At 40.9% G+C, this 18,744-nt stretch overlaps 2 protein-coding genes across 4 annotated transcripts in view; both read left to right on the top strand.

Moving 5' to 3' along the window:
• Positions 1-18,744, top strand: part of LOC107155508 (peroxisomal membrane protein PEX14) — a 212,374-nt gene that overhangs the window by 33,818 nt on the left and 159,812 nt on the right. The window contains exons 6-8 of one of the 3 annotated variants that reach the window (XM_015501407.2): positions 243-309; positions 2,723-2,892; positions 11,231-11,515. The exons of 1 other annotated variant lie outside the window; for it this stretch is intronic. In XM_015501407.2, coding sequence (XP_015356893.1) covers positions 243-309; positions 2,723-2,863 — 208 coding nt within the window. In that variant the 3' untranslated portion in view covers positions 2,864-2,892; positions 11,231-11,515. Of the gene's footprint in view, positions 1-242; positions 310-2,722; positions 3,258-11,230; positions 11,516-18,744 lie in introns of those variants that run through there. One more of the 3 variants, XM_015501406.2, reaches the window with a different exon arrangement.
• Cort (cortistatin) lies at positions 9,901-11,515 on the top strand. The gene is made up of 2 exons (XM_015501408.2): positions 9,901-10,037; positions 11,231-11,515. The coding sequence occupies exons 1-2, from the start codon at positions 9,915-9,917 to the stop codon at positions 11,447-11,449; spliced, it is 342 nt and encodes a 113-aa protein (XP_015356894.1). The 5' UTR covers positions 9,901-9,914; the 3' UTR covers positions 11,450-11,515.

The following is an 18,744-nucleotide window of genomic DNA, read 5'->3' as shown; positions in this document are numbered from 1 at the left end:
CAAGGTGAACAGTTGGGTTTCTGCCTTCTCTGGGTCTTCTTGGGTCTAATTGGTGTCTTGCTAGTAACCTTACTCATTTTAAATGTTACTGTTGCTCAATGACCACTATCTAACAAGATGATTACTTAGGGGTACTGGCTAGTTTGAAGTCTGACCGTGAGTTAGGATTGAAGTTAGGATTAAAGTTCATCAGAACCTTAAATAGCAAACATTTTGGTGACTTGTTTCTGCCCTTTCCATAGACATGCAAAAAGAAGCACAATTAACACTGAGGACGTGAAGCTCTTAGCCAGGAGGAGTAATTCACTGGTGAGAGATGAATTTCTTTGCTCATTCCCCTTTCCCATCAGAATACATTATTCCCAATTAATCACTTGAAGCCATGAAGTTAATCCCTAGGGCACCTTGCATTAAAAACTAGAGATGGTTGAACTATGCAGACCTGCCTGAAATTTATGATCTTTCTTTCATGATGATGAATCTTATGAAGCAATTTGAAATTTTTTAATCAGCACTCTCTGAATTTCATAATTTGCCCTTTTTGTAATCTCTCAAAACTTTGGTTCCATGTTTCATTTACAGCATGATGTCAGAGACTGGTCACAGGCTAATCTGTGGGGAGGGTTCTTTATAGTATCCATAGTTCTCCTCACAGGCAAGGTGTGGAAGAGTATCGATGAGGCTGAATGTGCAGGAAAAAGCATTTTCTCTCTCTTCTTTTTCTTTCATTTTTGTTTTGGTGGGGTAGCGCAGTGTGGGGAGGAGTATTGGGAAATCAGGCCAGGAGTGGTTTACTACTGAGCTATCTTTATTTTTTATTTCAAGACAGGGTCTCAAAAAAAAAAAGACAGGGGCTGGGGATGTGGCTCAAGTGGTAGAGCGCTCGCCTGGCGTGCGTGCGGCCCGGGTTCGATCCTCAGCACCACATACAAACAAAGATGTTGTGTCCGCCTCAAAAAAAAACTAAAATAAATAAAATAAATAATTTTCCAAAAAAAAAAAAAAAAAAAAAAAAGACAGGGTCTCACTAAATTGCTTATGACCTTGTTGAGTTACCCAGGCTGGCCTTGAATTTGCAGTTTTCCTGCTTCAGCCTCCCAAGTAGCTGAGATCACAGGCGTGTACCACCGCATCTGGTGACATTTTCTATCTTTTCAAGTCTAGAAATTATTTTGACTAAACTTTCATTTTTCAGGTAAAGACACAGAGATGCTATGATCATCCCAGGCTAGTGGCTGTGACTGATAGCAGACCCAGGACACCAGGAGGTGTCCTAAGTCCAATGCTAGCAATTAATACACTGATGGCCCCTCAGTAATGTGGTCTCCACAAGGACAGAGTTTTTTTTGCTTTTGTTCTCAGCTCCATTAACACTACTAGAATAGTGCCTGCCACAAAAAAGGTGATCAATAAATAGTTGTTCATGAATTAATCTGTGTAGTATTTTACTTAAACTCCTGCCTCAGCCTTCTGAATAGCTAAAACTATAGGCACACACCACCACACTCCGCCTGGGTGGGTTTTTAATAATATATCTTATTAGTCCCACTTTATAGGCTTGGCAACTGAAGTTCAGTAACTCCCCAAAGTTAAATAGGAAGTTTTGTGATTGAAAGCTGAAGCTTAACCTTCTGGCCCTCAATCCAGTGCTGTTTTCTTCACCTTATCTTTTTTTTTTTTAAAGATAGAGTGAGAGAGGGAGGGAGAGAGAGAGAATTTTTTTAATATTTATTTTTTAGTTCTCGGCGGACACAACATCTTTGTTTGTATGTGGTGCTGAGGATCGAACCCGGGCCGCACGCATGCCAGGCGAGCGCGCTACCGCTTGAGCCACATCCCCAGTCCCTCACCTTATCTTTTCTACTCTCCTCTCTTAATATCCTTTCTCCAAAGTTTAAGTCAAGATTAAGGATGTGGCATTGGGCAGACATTCTTCTCTTTTTAACTTCTGCACAATTATAATTTATTTGGTCTCCTTTAGTTATCAATTTCTGTTGCAAAGGGATGATCATTCACCTCATCTAGGAATATTAATTGGGAAGTCATCTCCTTGTATGTTTGTTTACTTCATAATATTGTTTTTATTTTGAACTCTTTTAATTTTTTTTTCACCTGATACACCTTATTACAGAGGAGTATAGCTAAATTTGTGCATTAGACCAAGTCCTCCGAGAGCAGGAGGAACTTTTCTTATTTATCTTGTATCCCTAGTACTTGCAACATAGCAGTTGCCCAATAAACTTTAGTTGGATAAATTTAAGGGGTGTTGATTATATTCGAGCTTTGTTTTTTGTAGTGTTGAGGATGGAAACCCCTTTTGCCTTATGAATGCTAAGCAAACACTTTGTCACTGAGCTCCACCCCGGCCCTCCACTTTTACTTTATGTAGTAAATTTCTACAAACTTCATTTTTTTTTTTTTCAACTGGGGCCTTCCACATGCAAACTTCCCATTTTAAATTCTTTCGATTATTCAAGGAACTCTTACACTGAAATATACTGTTTGGAAGACACGTGGATAGCACTCAGTTGATTTTTATAGTTGATTCCTTTTTCTAGAAAAAAGTTTTGAAGCTGCCTTTAACTCTAAGAGGTGTAACCCAGGCTTTTCTACCCAAATTCTCTGGATGTGAGTGGTTGGGGACGGTGTGGCTGTTATTTTTAGGTTTAATGATTTACAAGCAGATTAAGTACTTTTTTTTTTTTTTTTTTTTTTTTTGTAGCTAAAATACATCACAGAGAAAAATGATGAGATTGCTCAGTTTAACCTGGAACGGAAGGCAAAGAAGAAAAACAAGTCAGAGGATGTTAACAAAAGCTCAAGGGAAACAGTAGAAGCTGAAGCAGTGGACAGTGAGGACTGAGCTCCCACCACTGAGGCAGCTCTCTGCAGGTAGAGCCTCTGGGAGTGTCTATTGCCTCAAAGAGAATTTTGAAGTGATAAGTAGAGATTTAAAAGAAAAAGAGGCTAGGCAGCTTTGTGTGCTGAATTCTCCAAGCCATTAACTGCAGAAGCTAGTTTAAAAGACACCCAGAAAGTCCAGCAAATACTCCTGTGTATTCCTCAAGCACAACAAGAAGGCATGTGTATGAATGGTATATCCTGGGACTTACACACACTATGGCTAATAAAATTGTGTGAGCAAGTAAGCATGATAGACTTTTTCAAACAGAAATCATAGTTATTTTTCATTCTTTTACGTAATTTTCTTAGCCAAAAGGCCATCTCTGAAAGATGAATAAAGCTGTACTTATGTAGCTGTCTGATTATCAGTATTTTTAAATCCATGCCACTGTGATCACAGGTAAAAAGGTGATGTTTTGGAATGCTTCTTTTTGCTTTTTAAAGATAATTTTCTCCAGAAACACAGTCCACATGACTTTTCTCTGGCTATTTTGTAATTCAACTGTGGTTTTACTGTGTAGAAATTTTGCTTAAGTGGAAGATCTGGAGCTACCACTGCAAAACATTTCAGGATGTTGTCCTCCGTTTTAGTTTTTGAGAGATAATGTTGCCAAGGGCACCAGTTCTACTGTCTTTTCATGTTTTTGGGTTCTTAGAGGTCCAGGCACCAGTTCTACTGTCTTTTCATGTTTTTGGGTTCTTAGAGGTCCATATTTCCCTTATGGGGCAATAGAGATTGCACATACAGGGCTGGGGATGTGGCTCAAGCAGCAGCGCCCTCGCCTGGCATGCGTGCGGCGCGGGTTCGATCCTCAGCACCACATACAAACAGAGATGTTGTGTCCTCCAAGAACTAAAAAATAAATATTAAAATTCTCTCTCTCTCTCTCTCACTCTCTCTTTAAAAAAAAAAAAAAGAGAGAGATTGCACACACAGAATGTTCTCAACACAATGTCTCAACACATTGTCTCTTTGGATCTTCACAACTTTATGACTGTCCCTTTTTATTGAAAAGCTGAGTCTTGGCACAGTTAACCAGCTGCCCAGGATCACCAGGTTGTTTATCAATAGAGATGGAATTTGCATTTAGGGCTGTTGACACTCTTGTGGGAAAGAGTAAAAGGGCATGCACTTTGGGTAGAATTTATACCATCCATGCCTCCAATAGCAGCAGAAGATACCCCCACAGTCTGACCCAAGGGAAATGCTGGCCATGGTCAGAGTCAAGCACTGACCTCACACTTAATGGTTTCAGGTTCTGCAAAGAACCAATCATTTGAGCCCATATGTTAATTGTAACATCTGGATGTCACATCAATGACAGAAAAGTGAATCATAAGGCCTTCCATTGTTCACATACATTCAGCCAAAGATCTGCATGAAAAGTTGTATTTGCAGATAAACTGTCTTTAAATATCTCCTCAAAAAAAGTGTAGGGTATGGGTACTATGTACTTCCCAAAGATTGATAGAACTAGGTCTGCATCTTGGTTCAGCAACCCTAATAGCTGTGTTACTTTCTGAAACTTTCTGTTTTTATCAGTGAAATAGGGTTAAAAATACCTTATAACAAGGTTGTGTGTGATAATAAAAGGAAATAGGTAGGACTCTTATAACATTGTATTTGTAAATTTCTGTAGCTGCAGAGTCTCATTCTGCATGTGACTGAAAATGGTGAGCCTGTGTGTGCAGTCATGTCTGGTCTGATTAGAGGCATGTAGAGGACACCTACTGTGTGGCAGGAGTATTTTGACATATTTTCAAGCCAGATTAGAAAACTGACTTGACATTCATGTGGTCTTTTGGTTTATGTGGCACATTTATTCATGTTCTATTTCTACTTTAGACAAATGGTCTTACAACACATTTTTCAGGGATGCCACATTGGGGCAGGCCAGACTTGGTAGGAAGTAGTGACTTGGCTCCCCATGTTCTCTGAAGCTGCCTATTCCCTGCACATTCCAGTTAGGGTTTAGTTTATTCTAGAAGGTCCAAGGTGATGTTGATCATCCTCTAGGATTCTATCTTGGTGACAGAGGGTGAAAAAGGACTCGTAGGGGCTACTTCCTCATGGGCTTGCTCCTGGAAACTCATCTGAACTTTCATTAGACCAACCATGTGAAGAGGCTGATGTCTGAAAAAAATGTGGCCTGGAAACACAAGGCAGTTTACATTTAAGGTAGTTGTTGTCCTGCTTAGACCAATTCCTCACAAAGCTTGAAATAAACAATCCTGAGCAAATTTTTTGTTAGTGACATTTTAACAGGAGCCAGGAAGGGTTGGAAATATCTCCTTGTGCAGAGAAAGCTCTGCACCAGGTTGTAGATGGCTGATATCTTTTTTTTTTTTTTGATAGTAGGGATTTGAACCCAGGGGTGATTAACCACTGAACTACATCACCAGTCCTTTTTATTTTTTATTTTGAGACAAAGTCTCCCCGAGTTGCTCAGGGCCTCACTAAGTAGCTGGGGCTGGCCTTGAATTTGTGATCTTTCTGCCTCAGCCTCCCAAGTCACTGGGATTACAGGTGTGTGCCACCATGCCCACTTTTTAAAAAAAAAAAAATAATTTTAGTTGTAGATGGACACAATACCTTTATTTTATTTATTTATTTTTATGTGGTGCTGAGAATTGAACCCAGTGCCTCCAAGCACTCTACCACTGAGCCATAACCCCAGCCCCTATGCCTAGCTTGTTGACTGATATCTTTTTTATTTTTATTTTTTGATTCTAATTTGTTATATGATGGCTGATATCTTAAAACTTAGATATCTAAGAAAAGTTATCAAGCCAAGTGTGGTGGCGCATGCCTGTAATCCCAGCAGCTTGGGAGGCTGAGGCAGGAGTGTTGCAAGCTCAAAGCCAGCCTCAGCAAAAGTGAGGTGCCAAGTGACTCAGTGAGACCCTGTCTCTAAATAAAATATAATAGGGCTGGGGATGTGGCTCAGTGACTGAGTGCCCCTGAGTTCAATCCCAGGAACCCCAAAAATGAAAGGCTCATTGGGTCATGCTGATGCCCTTTGCTGAATAGGAGATCTCTGGAGAACCTCAGAGGAAGGTTAGTCCATCTCCCCACTAATGCAGGAACCAGTCTATAGCATTCCTGCTGCACCTGCTTGAACACCTCTAAGGACAGAGCTCTTTCCATTAGTAGACTTGAAGTTTATAAGTTTATTCTGCATGTAAAGAGAAGACTTGATCTTCAAACTTCAATCTGTGTCCTAGTTCTATCCATTAGGATAAGCAGACCTGTTTTTTGTAGTAGTTCAGAACTGAGCTCCTTTTCATCAAAGTTCCCATTGTTCATCTTTTCAGAAACATGTCCTTGTATAAAACATTAGACTAAGAGGTCCAGGAGGGTGGGCCTTGAGGTGGTGAACAGTGGTCACTCAGTGCTTTGTGTGGTGCCTAGTACATGATAGGTACCCCGTGAATACTCGCTGCCATGGTCTAATGAACAGAAGCCTTTGTGTAGGTTATGTGGCTCTAATCAGGGGTTTCCAATAGTGCTGTGGTTGGATCTTGACTATCCCACCTTTAGAGCTTTTCTGGTCTTTGACCTCAGGGTGACATTGTTTGAGAGGTGGTTGAGCCTTTGGAGCCTAGTAGGAGGTCCTTAGGTCATTGAGGGGTGTGGCCTCAAGGCAGATTATGAGACCCTGGCTCCTTCCTCTTTGCTCACTGACTCATAATGTAAACAATTTTACTCTGCCAAGTCCTCCTGCTATGCCACAGGCCCTTAACAATGGGAACAGTCATTTATGGACTGGTACTTCCAAAACTGTGAGCTAAAATAAACCTTTTCTGTTTATAAGCTAATTATCTCAAGTATTTTGTTTTATTGACAGAAAGGTGTTGAATGCAAACATTTTGTAGTGAGGAGCTCACCTTGGTATGGGAGGGAAGTATGTGATTATGTGTGTTTTAGTGAGAATTCCTCACATTGAGTACCTGCTTTGTGTTCTGCTTGTGGTAGTTGCTTATATGGTCTCATTTGATCCTCATAACTTTGAGGAAGTGGTTAGTTGACATTGTTTTAGCTCCACTTTGTATATGAGGAAACTGAGGCTACAGATAGGTTAATTCAGTGGTAATTCAGGATTGTAGTCTTGAACCCTATGAAGTCCTAAGATATGGACTTTTTTGTGTGTGTGGTGAGGAGGTACCAGGGATTGAACTTCCCCGGCCCTATTTTGTATTTTATTTAGACACAGGGTCTCGTTGAGTTGTTTAGGGCCATGCTAGGTTGCTGAGGCTGGCTTTGAACTTGAGATTCACCTGCCTCAGCGTCATGAGCTGCTGGGATTACCTGTTTGCCACCTTACCTGCCTTTTGCCACCTCTTGAAAACAGCCAGTGATAAGCTATCAGAGCACACTTCTCATCCCCCCAGAAATTTTCTTATCTTTCATATGCCCCCAGGTTGTTATAGCTCTTTCAGGGAGGAGGTGGCATGGGTCCTTGTGTACTGTGTTCTGTGTACAGGGCAGGGGATGTAGCTCAGTGGTGAAAACACCTTTAGGTCAATCCCCAGTGCCCACTGCTGTTCTCCAAAGTGAGTTCTTTGTACAGGCTAAGTGCCCAGAATGTTTAATGTGTTCATTGAATAAAATCTACAAAGTATACTAATCATATAAGAATATACTAATCATATTCATGGCTCAGCTGCCATGAATTTCCCTCTGCAAGAATACCTCAAAATTTTTTTTTAGTTGTAGATGAACACAATACCTTTATTTTTGTTTATTTATTTTTATGTGTTGCTGAGGATCGAACCCAGTGCCTCAAACATGTGAGGCAAGCAATTTACTGCTGAGCCTCAACTCCAGCCCCCCAATTTTTTTTTTTTTTAATTTTGAAACAGGGTCTCACTAAGTTGCCCAGGCTGGCCTCGAACTCACAATCCTCCCATGTAGCCTCACAAGTGACTGGGATTATAGCCATGTACCACTGCGCCCAGCTGGATAAATTAAAAATTTGTTGGGATTATTTTAGGTAAAAAAAAATATATATATTTTGGTATAGAAATAAAGAACTAAACGTACAGTGTAAAGCTGCAGGTCATCAGGGCATGCTAGTTCTACCTAGAATGTTACCATAATTGCGCAAGGGCTGGAGGTGGGGCTCAGTAGGAGCTTGCTTATTACCACATGTGAGGCCCTGGGTTTGAGTCCCAGGACTCCAAAAAGAATTAAAAAAAAAAAAAAAATCAAACTATGACAAATTCAAGATTGAGATTTTCCTTGTTTAAAAGGGTGTTGGGCTGGGGTTGTGGCTCAGTGATAGAGTGTTCGAGGCCCTGGGTTCGATCCTCAGCACCACATAAAAATAAATAAATAAAAGGGTGTGAATTAGGACTTTGGAAAAACTGAAAATGCCCATGTTGACTTCTGGAAAGAGCTTTCAGTTCTTGTTTCTTTGCTTCAGTTGAGAGACTGCCATGGATGCTGCCCTATCAGGAAGGTCTGGGATGGGGTTTCAGATCTCTTAGCTGTCTCAGTTGGGTGAAGGGATCCATGCATTTGTCTGTGTGAGTCTGAAACTACAACCCTGAAGAGAAGCCAGGAGGTGGCAGAGAAGGACTTTGCTTCCAGGCATTGGTGTTGTCCTTGGGAGCAGGGTGGTCCTGGGAGCTGGCCAAGTACATGTTGGCATACATAGTTTCTCAAACATGTCTGTGACCTACAGAAAGGTGCCTTACGTATGACACATCCACGCAATGTGAAATTATATTTGACTTTATGTGAAGCACTCTCACTTCTGTTTCCTTAAAAAAAAAAAAAAAAATCCCAGCAATTTGGGAGGCAATTCCTAAGGTAGAAGGATCATAAGTTCAAGGTTCACAAGGCCAGCCTCAGCAACTTAGAGCGGCCCTAAGCAATGTAGTGGCATACTGTGTCAGAATAAAAAATAGAAAGGACTGGGAATGTGGCTCCATAGTTAAGCACCCTGGGTTCAATCCTTGGTACCAAAAAAAAAAAAACAAAAGTGCTGGCTGCTCCGGTTGCATCACCTGGGCATCTGCTGGATCGCTGAGGGCTCCTGGCTTTTCCCTGCACCTGCCTCACTCTCTGCACTTAGGTCTCACTTGATAGTTTGAGAAGGCCTGGCATGGGTCCAGTGGGTCTGGCCTGCTAGGTGGAGGGCAATGCTGGGGCATGGTCCTCGCCCACAATTGGGTGAAGCCAGTGGTGCTGTCACTGTGTCACTCTGAGCCCTCATTGCTTCTGATTTTTTTTTTTTTTTTTTTTTTGGCGGGGATGCTGGGGATTGAATTCAGGGGCACTTGACCACTGAGCCACATCCCCAGCCCTATTTTGTGTTTTATTTAGAGACAGGGACTCACTGTGTTGCTTAGTGCCTCATTTTAGCTGAGGCTGGCTTTGAACTCGACATCCTCCCATCTCAGCCTCCTGCGCCATTGGGATTTACAGGCATGCACCACTGCACCTAGCTTGCTTCTGATTTCTATTGCTTATAGCAGACTCGGTCTTACTTTACTTCTTGTGGATGCTGGGGAAGGAACCCAAGGCCTTATGCATGCTAAGCACGTGTTCTACCACTGAGTTATACCCCCAGTCCCTCAGTCATACTTCTATATGGGCAAAATTTTACATTTTAAACTCCTTATTCAAGGCTAATTGTATATTATGTTAAATCACTTGGTTTTGTTCTCATGGCTTCCTGCTTGTTGTAGGCATAATTGTGAGGAAGTAGAACTTCCTCAGAAACAAGCACACATGATTCCAGAATAAGAGCAAATTCACCCTAAACACAGGAAAAAACCTGAGGCTTTAATTAAGGGGCTAAGTTCATCCCCAAAATGCTTTTGTGGGCACTGATTGCTCAAGCTCATGCGTCACTTATGCGTGTGTGTGAGGAAAGAGGGCCACAGGTTTTCAATTGACATGTATAGACGCCAAAACAGCTGGTACTGGAGCTTAAAATACCCCAGTCTCCAAAGAAGAGACCCACATCCACAAAACATTGACTTCAGGGCTGCCAAGAAGGATGGGCGGCAGCAGAGCTGGAGGGAAGTGGCCGTGGGCCTGTGCAATGCTGCTACTGCTGCTCTGGGGGGCCACAGCCACTGCTCTTCCCCTCGAGAGTGGCCCCAGCCGCCAGGACAGCACGGTGAGTACAGTCTCTGCTTGGCCACATGCTAGCCTGCTGCCAGTGTATCTCTTTGCCTAGCACTTTGGCTACCCTGTGGGTTCCCAGCATCTGCATGGCCCAGTGTGTGTGCGCAGGGCAGGGCAGAATGCTGAACTCCAGTGTCCTCAGCTGCCCTATCCCATTCAGACTATTGATTCTCATGACTTCATTTGTTCCAGCCCGGGAAGTTTGTCAGAGACCTCTGCATTTCAGGGGGAGCCTCTCTCCTATGCTGGCTCTGCCTCTGCTAGTCTGATATGCTGCGAGTGCTCCAGGCCATCTCTTTGCACTCATGGAGTGGCTCCTGCCCTATTCTAGAGCCTATTTCTAGAGCCTTCATTTACTTATGTAGCCATATTCTCAGATTAATTGACATCATTACATTTTCCACCATGAGAATTTGTAACTTCATGGGTAATTTATTTCTCTTTTTCCCTTTTTGAAAAAGTTCCAAGAAGAGTTCATAAAGTTGACCATTAAAAATGGATTTTTCTCCACAATTATCAGATGAGTTTCAGACAGGTCATTTATCATCAGATTACTCTTAGAAGCTTTCAATGGAATTTGAAAGGTCAGGCTGTGGGTGAAGCTTAGTGGTAGAGCACTACCACTAATAATAATCCCTAATAATAATAATAATAATCCCTAATAATAATCCCTAGTACTGCCCCTCAAAATAATAAATAAATAAGAGACCACAATTTAGCATCTCAATCTGATCTGTATCAGAGAAAGATGCCCCAAGGTGGGACAAACTAAATTAGCCTGATTCACCTCAGGCTTCCTAGTTGCCAGTCATTTGTCTGGGAGGTGTTAGGGAGGTTGTGGTGACAGATTTCCCCACCCCTCTAATTAAGCACCTCAGCAAAGATTACGGGGCAGAACTAGCAGGTTTTTTTCCTTGTCTGACAATTATTGACTTTCCTCTAATTAGAGCAATTTTTTAAAGGTATTCTCTTAACTTTCTCATCCTTTATTTTATTTCTTTGTAGTGCTAGAACCCAGGGCTCTGTGCCTGCTAGGAGATGACTTTCTCACCCTTTGAATACAAATGTGATTTTTCTTAAGGAGCATCTTTTCTTTCTTTTTTTTAAAGTGAGAATTCACATACCCTTTAATGCCACTGAACCCGATGGTTGATTTTTCTTTTGTCATCTGCTTCTCTTTGAAAGCATATGCAAGAAGTGGCAGAAATAAAGAAAAATGGCCTCCTGACTTTCCTTGCTTGGTGGCATGAGTGGACTTCTCAGGCCAGTCCTGGAGCCCTTACTGGAGGGCATGCCAGTGAGGTTTCCAAACGGCAGGAAGGCCCACCCCTTCAGCAGCCCCGTCGCCAAGATAAAACGCCCTGCAAGAACTTCTTCTGGAAGACCTTCTCCTCCTGCAAATGAACCACCCAGGACTACTTACTTATGTAAAGTGTAATGATGGACCCAAATAAAGTGTATTAAGCAGCAGGGTTCTTTCTTTGTGAGGCAGTTTCTTCTTCCCGCTTTATTCAAAAAGATTTTTCAGCTTCTTGGGAAGCTTAGACAGAAAAATAGCAAGTGGGAGGTAAGCCTGTGCATCTTGGCATGACCTTGTCTCAAAATTTAGAAAGAGAAAATTTCAATGATACCCAATACTGAAAGTATTTAAAGCAGTAATTGGGAACCCAATTGAATACTGTATGGGTAAGTGTTGCTGGGGATTCAACTTTGGCATTCTACCAACTGAGCTACATCCCCAGCCTTTTTTAAAATTTTATTTTGATAATGGAACTCATTAAGTTGCTGTGACTAGCCTCACTCTTATGATCCTCCTTTCTCAGCCTCCCTAGTTGCTGGGATTATAGGTGTGCCAGATGGTAGATTTTTCTTTCTTGTCATCTGCTTCTTTTTAAAAGCATATACAGGAAGGGGCAGAAATAAAGAAAAATGGCCTCCTGACTTTCCTTGCAGTCTGGCCCAAGTGAACATTTTTAAAAATGTTTTCCACATTTTTTATGGTTGCATTATAATTGTACATAATGATGGGATTGTTATATATTTGAAGGTTTACAATGTAACAATATAATTTGGCTAATTTCACTCTCCAGCACTTGCCCCCATTTCCCACCCCCTGGGTGAATACTTTTTTTTTTTTTTTTTAGAGATCCAATGCAGGGGCTCTTAACCACTGAGCCACATCCCAGCCTTTTCTTATAGATTTGATTTAGAGACAGGGATTCAGCAAGTTGCTGAGGCTGTCTTTGAACTCTGGATGCTCCTGCCGCAGCCTCAGGAGCCTCTGGGATCACAGGTATGTGCCACCATGCCTGGCTGGGTGATAAAGATCTTGGTGGTTCTTGCCAGATTCAGTTGCCCACACCTGTAATCTTCAGCGACTTGGTAGGCTGATGCAGGAGAATTGAAAGTTCAAGGCCATCCTGGGAAATTTGGTGAGACCCTGTCTCAAAATTTAAAAAATAAAATCAATGTCTGGGGGATGCAACTCAGTGGCACAGCACTTGCCTAGCACATTCAAGGACCTGGGTTTCATTCCTAGTAATACACACACACTTTCTGGTGGTTCTTGCTGAACTAGGTTCCATGTCATTGGGCTTTTCTTCCCACCTTCATTCTGGTGCTTGACAGTCTTCCTTTGAATTTAAAAGTTAAAGGCTGCACATTTAAGAGTTTAGAATAGCATCTTATTTCAGTTTATTTTGATATGAATTGTCTAATTTAAAACAATGTTTCTGGGACTGGGGATGTAGCTCAATGGTAAAGTGCTTATTTAGCATGAAAAAAGCCCTGGGTTCCATCCCAGCACTGCAAACTTTACAAGCAAATTTTTAACATGTGTTCAGAGAGCAAAATGATTATTCCTCATGTTTTAGCTAAAATTAATTTTTAAACAAATGTTATGCTATTAAATAGACATCATGCTGACATGTTTATAAAAGTTAAATTCAAATTTGCTGTTATGTACCAGTTTTAATTAGTGACTTAATATTAATTTGTTACAATTCTTTCCATGGATTATAGCTTCAGTTATGCTTTGTGAGGAAAGATGTCTACTTATAAAAATATTATTTCAAACCAGATGCACCAAGCTGCGCTGCTGCCCAGTCTATTGCCTGGTGCCTCAACTTATTTTTTCCTTTCTTTCTTTTTTTTTTTTTAATTGGGGATTGAACCCAGGAGTTACATCCTCAGTCCTTTTTATTTTTCATTTTGAGACAGAATCTTGCTAAATTGCTGAGGCTGGCCTGGGATGACAGGCGTGGCCACCACACCTAGTTCTGGTGCCTGAATTTATAAGACTAGGACCTCCACCGTCTTGTGTATAGGCTTTGTTCAGTGACTAATACATATTTTTTGAATATTTGTCAGACTGGTTTACCCATTCCTCAGTGGTTTCCAGGGAATGATGATTAAATGAGGTAGAATTCTGTTTTCTGTGATGTAACATCCTCATTGAGCAGGATCTCCTAATAAATAAGTCTCTGGGTTGCAAAGCCCTTTCACATGTTAATTCTCCTTCATAGCACTTAAATCCTCACTTGATGACACATGTTGTTTATAACTTGAGACATAGACTCTAAGGAAACATCCAATTTGAAGGTTCAGAAGCCAAACTGTATGACAGACTATTCATTCTTGTGCTATTCAAGAATGGCACAGCAGCAGGTGGGGGAGGCATGCAATGGGGTCTTGTGGGGGCTGGGAGATTGGGCTCAAATCCCCAGATGCTAAACTTTAAAGCTTAGAGATCCACACCCTGAGTTTATAAAGTTTCTGCGGCCTAACACTGGGAAAACCAGCCAAGCTTGGCTGGAGGACACTGGAATATTATCCTGTTCTCTAGACACCAGGGAGCAGACTCTCCAAGTATGGCTGCTGACCATTCCATTCTGTTTTCCACAGAGCTGAGCTCATATTCATAATTACTAGCTGAATAAAGTCTAATGTGATGGAAGAGACTTAATAGCATCCACATTTCCAAACACAGCAGCTTCAAGAGAGCCGTAATTGGGTCAGTGCACTGGTGGAGGACGCCTGTCTCAAAGGCCAGTTAACCTCCAAAACTTTGTCTCAAGATTTTTCTAAACGAAAACAGACTTTTTGTTTTTTCAGTTTTAAATGGGGTCCTCTCTGCTGCACAATCCTTAAGACTGGGTTTTTTAAAAAAATATATTTTCTAGCTCTTTTTCATTTATTTACTTAGGTACCAGGGATTAAACTTGGGCATTGGCTCACTGAACCACATCTCCAGCTCTGTTTTGTATTTTATATAGAGATAGGGTCTCACTGAGTTGCTTAGCACCTCGCTTTTGCTGAGGCTGGCTTTGAACTCACAATCCTCTGTCTCAGCCTCCTGAGCAGCTGAGATTATTGACATGCACCACCATGCCCAGCTCTTTATATTTTTATTTTTATTGCTTTTTGGTACCGGGGATTGAACCCAGGGGCATTTTACCTCTGAGCTACATCCTCAGCCCTTCTAATTTTTATTTTGAGAAAGTATTATCAAGTTGCTCAGAGCCTTGTTAAATTGCTTAAGGCTGCCCTCAAACTTCTGCCCTCCTGCCTCAGCCTCCTAAATTGATGGGATTATAGGAGGGAGCCACTGTGCCTTGTATTTGTACCTTTTAACTAAGTATCTGAGAATAATGAGATTTCACTAGTGATACCACCAAGAAATCCAACAAGTACAGGGAACTTCATAAAATGTTTGCTGGCATGGACTGAATGTTAAAACTAGATTTAAAAGCTCATGATTAATAAATTAAGGCTAAATGGTGATTTCCTTCCATCAGGTTTTTGGCAGGCTTCTCTTAAAGCTACCTTTCTGTAGTTCAGTGCAAGTCCTGGGTCATCAGGCACTAAACAGCTTCAAATTCACCACTTGTTATTTCTGGTATTTGGCACCAGAATAGATCCTTAGCTTTTGAGAAAGAACTGAATTGATGAACATCTTGCAGAACTCCTTCATAGCATTCAACTTTCAGGGCTGACAGCAAAGTATTTCAGGCCAACCTCAGCGATTTTTCGAGATCTTCAATAATAGCAAGACCCTGTCTCAAAATTAAAGTGGAAAAAAAAAGAAAGACTGGGGATGTAGCTCAGTCTACAAAAAAAAAAAAAAAATAAAGCAAGCGAGAGACAAACTAAAGGAAAATGAATTGAACAGCTAATTAGGAAATTAAGCAGCTAAACAATCTGGTGAGTAAAGGCACATTAATAATTCTTGTAATTAACAGTTTTTTTTTTAAATAGACTACTATTATTTTATTCCTTTCTCTCTGGAAAATGAAAAATCCATTAGTTTTTTTCCTCTTGCTTTTACCCAGAAATTAAAGGTTGCTAAGTGGTAATTAGCACAGCTCTTGTCAAAGCCAATTGCCTAATGGGGACCGACATTTGACTCAGGTTCAAAGAATGGAATACGGCTAATGGAGAGTTCATTAGTCCCAGCTGCTTTCTTTGACGTTCTTTTCTCCTACCAGAACAGGCAGACCCCACTTATTCTCTCCTATTTTTAGACATATGGCTGTGCTGTTATGTTCTAGAAGGCCTGAAGGCACAGCGGCATAGGGAAGGTGAATGGTACCAGGGGCTATCTATGTTTGCAACTGTTCTTAACACCTGGGCTGGTTTGCAGACTGAGGTCTTTGCCCTATAGATCCATTGACAGAAATAGACATTTTTCTTCTAGAAGGACAAATATGGGGTGTCCATATAACTGGTGAATAGAAGAACCTTTCTACATTTTCATAAGTTCACTATCATGCAAACTGTTCAGAATTGACTGAGCTTATGTACTGCTCTAGTACCACCAGCATGAAGGCTGTGGGTGTTGGCAAGTTGTAGACATATCAGGTTTTTCCCAGTTGGAGCTGACTCCAACTTGCCACATAGGTATACGAAACCCAGTGACCTGGAGGTAGACTAGACAAGTGTGTGCAGACCTAAAACAGATATAAAGAAGTGGAAAGAGAGGGCCGGACTGTGGCTCCGTGGCAAAGCGCTTGCCTTGCACATGTAAGGCACTGGGTTCAATCCTCAGCACTACATAAAAATAAAGAAAAAAAAAAAAAAGAAATGGAAAGAGTACTAGCATTAGAAACTGGAACACCTGCCTTTGAATCCACACCCTCTGAGGCAAGTCACCGAACCTCACTGAGCCCCTTTGCTCATGTACAGAATGACATAAGTTACATAGTACTTATTCACCCAGTTTTTTTAAAAATATTTTTTTATTATATGTGGACACAATATCTTTATTTATTTTTATGTGGTGCTGAGGACTGAACCCAGTTCATTCACATGTGCAAAATAAGAGATGTTCACATGTGCTAGGCAGGCACTCTACCACTGAGCCACAACCCCAGTCTCTTATTCATCCAGTTTTGTGAGGCTCCAATGTGCTAAAAGCTAAGACACAATAGACTGAAAACTTCTAGAAAAATCCTCAGTGGGCATAATTATCCCTCCAGGGGCATCTAGAAGCATGTGGATGCTTTTAGTTGTCTCACTGATGAAGTTACTTCTGGCACTGAGTAGATGTCGGGTGGATATTAGTTTTCCTGCAATACGAAGGACAAAGTAGTCCCACATCTTGTATGGATTCTGGATATCATGTTTGATATTCATATTGATGAAAACCTCTTCAAAATTAGTCTGAAACCTGGGCTGAGATTGTGGCTCAGTGGTGGAGTGCTGGCCTGGCACGTGTGAAGCCCTGGGTTCGAGCCTCGGCACCACATATAAATAAATAAAGGTATTGTGTCCAACTACAACTAAAAAATAAATATTTAAAAAATTAGTCTTGGGGTTGGGATCGTGGCTCAGTGGTAGTGTGTTTGCCTAGCATGTGTGAGGCACTGGGTTTGATTCTCAGCACCACATACAAATAAATAAAATAAAGGTCCATCAACAACTAAAAAATATTTTAAAAAATTAGCCTGAAACCTAATTCTGTTTTATATATTAATAGTTTTTTTTTCTGTGTTAATATAAGTTGGATTTTCTAGGAATGTAATAGCTACCTTGTAACTCAAGGAAAGAATTGTTATTTTGTTAATAACTCTTTTTTAAAATATTTTTTAGTTGTAGATGGACAAATACCTTTGTTTTATTTATTTATTTATTTATTTATTTATTTATTTATTTATTGTGTGATATGAGGATCAAACCCAATGCCTCACACATGCTAGGCAAGCACTCTACCACTGAGCTACAACCCCAGCTCTATAACTTTCTTTTGAGAAAACTCATTACCAAGTGCTGCTTATAGTATTTGATTCACCATCACATATTCTGCCTTTCTCAAATTCATGGTAATTCAGCTAAGCATGGTGGCCCACGCCTGTAATTCCAGTGATACAGGAGGCTGTCTCAGGAGATTCACAGGTTCAAGGACAGTCTGGGTGACTTACCAAGAATGTCTCAAAATAAGACAAAATAGACAGATATGGTGGCATATGCCTGTAATTCCAGTGACTTGGGAGGCTGACATAGGAGGATCACGAGTTCAAAGCCAGCCTCAGCAATTTAGCGAGGCATTTGCAACTCAGGGAGACCCTGTCCCTAAATATAAAAAAGGGCTGGGGATGTGCTGGGAGCCATTAGCCAAGTAGGTATGACAATTTCCTTGCCAGCGTACCCCATGTTGCAGTGACATTGAATGTAGGTGACCTTGCTCAAGGACCAGGGCGGATTAGGGTGTTCCCGGTTTAACATAATCGGGTTTAGGGCGTTCCCAGTTTAGGTTCCAGGTTTAAGGTTTAAGATTATTCCTGCTGGGAATAGGGCGTATCCTGCTGCCTAAGTTCCCCTTGAGTTCTCACGGGATTCAGACAGTATATTTTGGGAGACAGAAGCCCAGTGAAGGTGGATTTGGGCAGAGAACGTGAATTTGGGAGAGAACGTGGATTTGGGCAGAGAACGTGGATTTCCCCAGAACGTGTTTGTATACGGCTGGTGTGAGTTCGGGAATAAAGAGTTGCTGTTTGAATCTACAAGCATTTGGCATCCCGTGCGGGGAACTTCTGAAGCTTAGAGGTAAGTGAAATTTCTCGCTCTTGAGGAAGAGAGAAAGAATGGGTGAACATTTCAAAAAACAATGTGTTATTGTTTTGATTTATTTTGTTTTCATTTCAAGTTGCCTGTTCCTAGAACTTTCTCAGGCAAACTGGGGAAAATGGTTGACTCAAGGTTTGAAGTTGTTCGCCTCCGAGCAAGAGAAATTGTTAGAGGAAGGAGGCACCCCAGTGAGACCAAGAACAATTAGGACGTATGTTGATACAATACAAAAATGTAGCCCATGGCTTTTTAAAGACGAGTTATTAAGTATATCAATGGGACCATCATGGTATCCTGTAGAAGGATTTTTCTTCAACAAGAAAGAGATGGCTAGTTCTGTTTACTATATTTGTCTAAGATCTTGGTTTTTACAGACATCTGATTAATTTACAAAGCTAAAGTGTTAAAATATCAACCACTAAATATAAAATCAAGTACTCTTTACTTATTAAGTTCCATAAGGTAATATATTTAAACATTATGTGTGTTTTCATAAATTGGTAAATGGAAAAATGTTTAATATTGCTTTGTGTCTGTGTCTTTGCTAAAACAAGGTTACTAAGTGTTAAGATTCTATCATGTGTAATTTATATACAAAGAGTATAAGAATTTTCAGTTGGGTTTCAATTATAGTA

This window comes from Marmota marmota, unplaced genomic scaffold, assembly GCF_001458135.2.
Source record: "Marmota marmota marmota unplaced genomic scaffold, marMar, whole genome shotgun sequence".
In the NCBI taxonomy this organism is placed as follows: Eukaryota; Metazoa; Chordata; class Mammalia; order Rodentia; family Sciuridae; genus Marmota; species Marmota marmota.
This window is presented reverse-complemented; position numbering and strand designations above follow the sequence as displayed.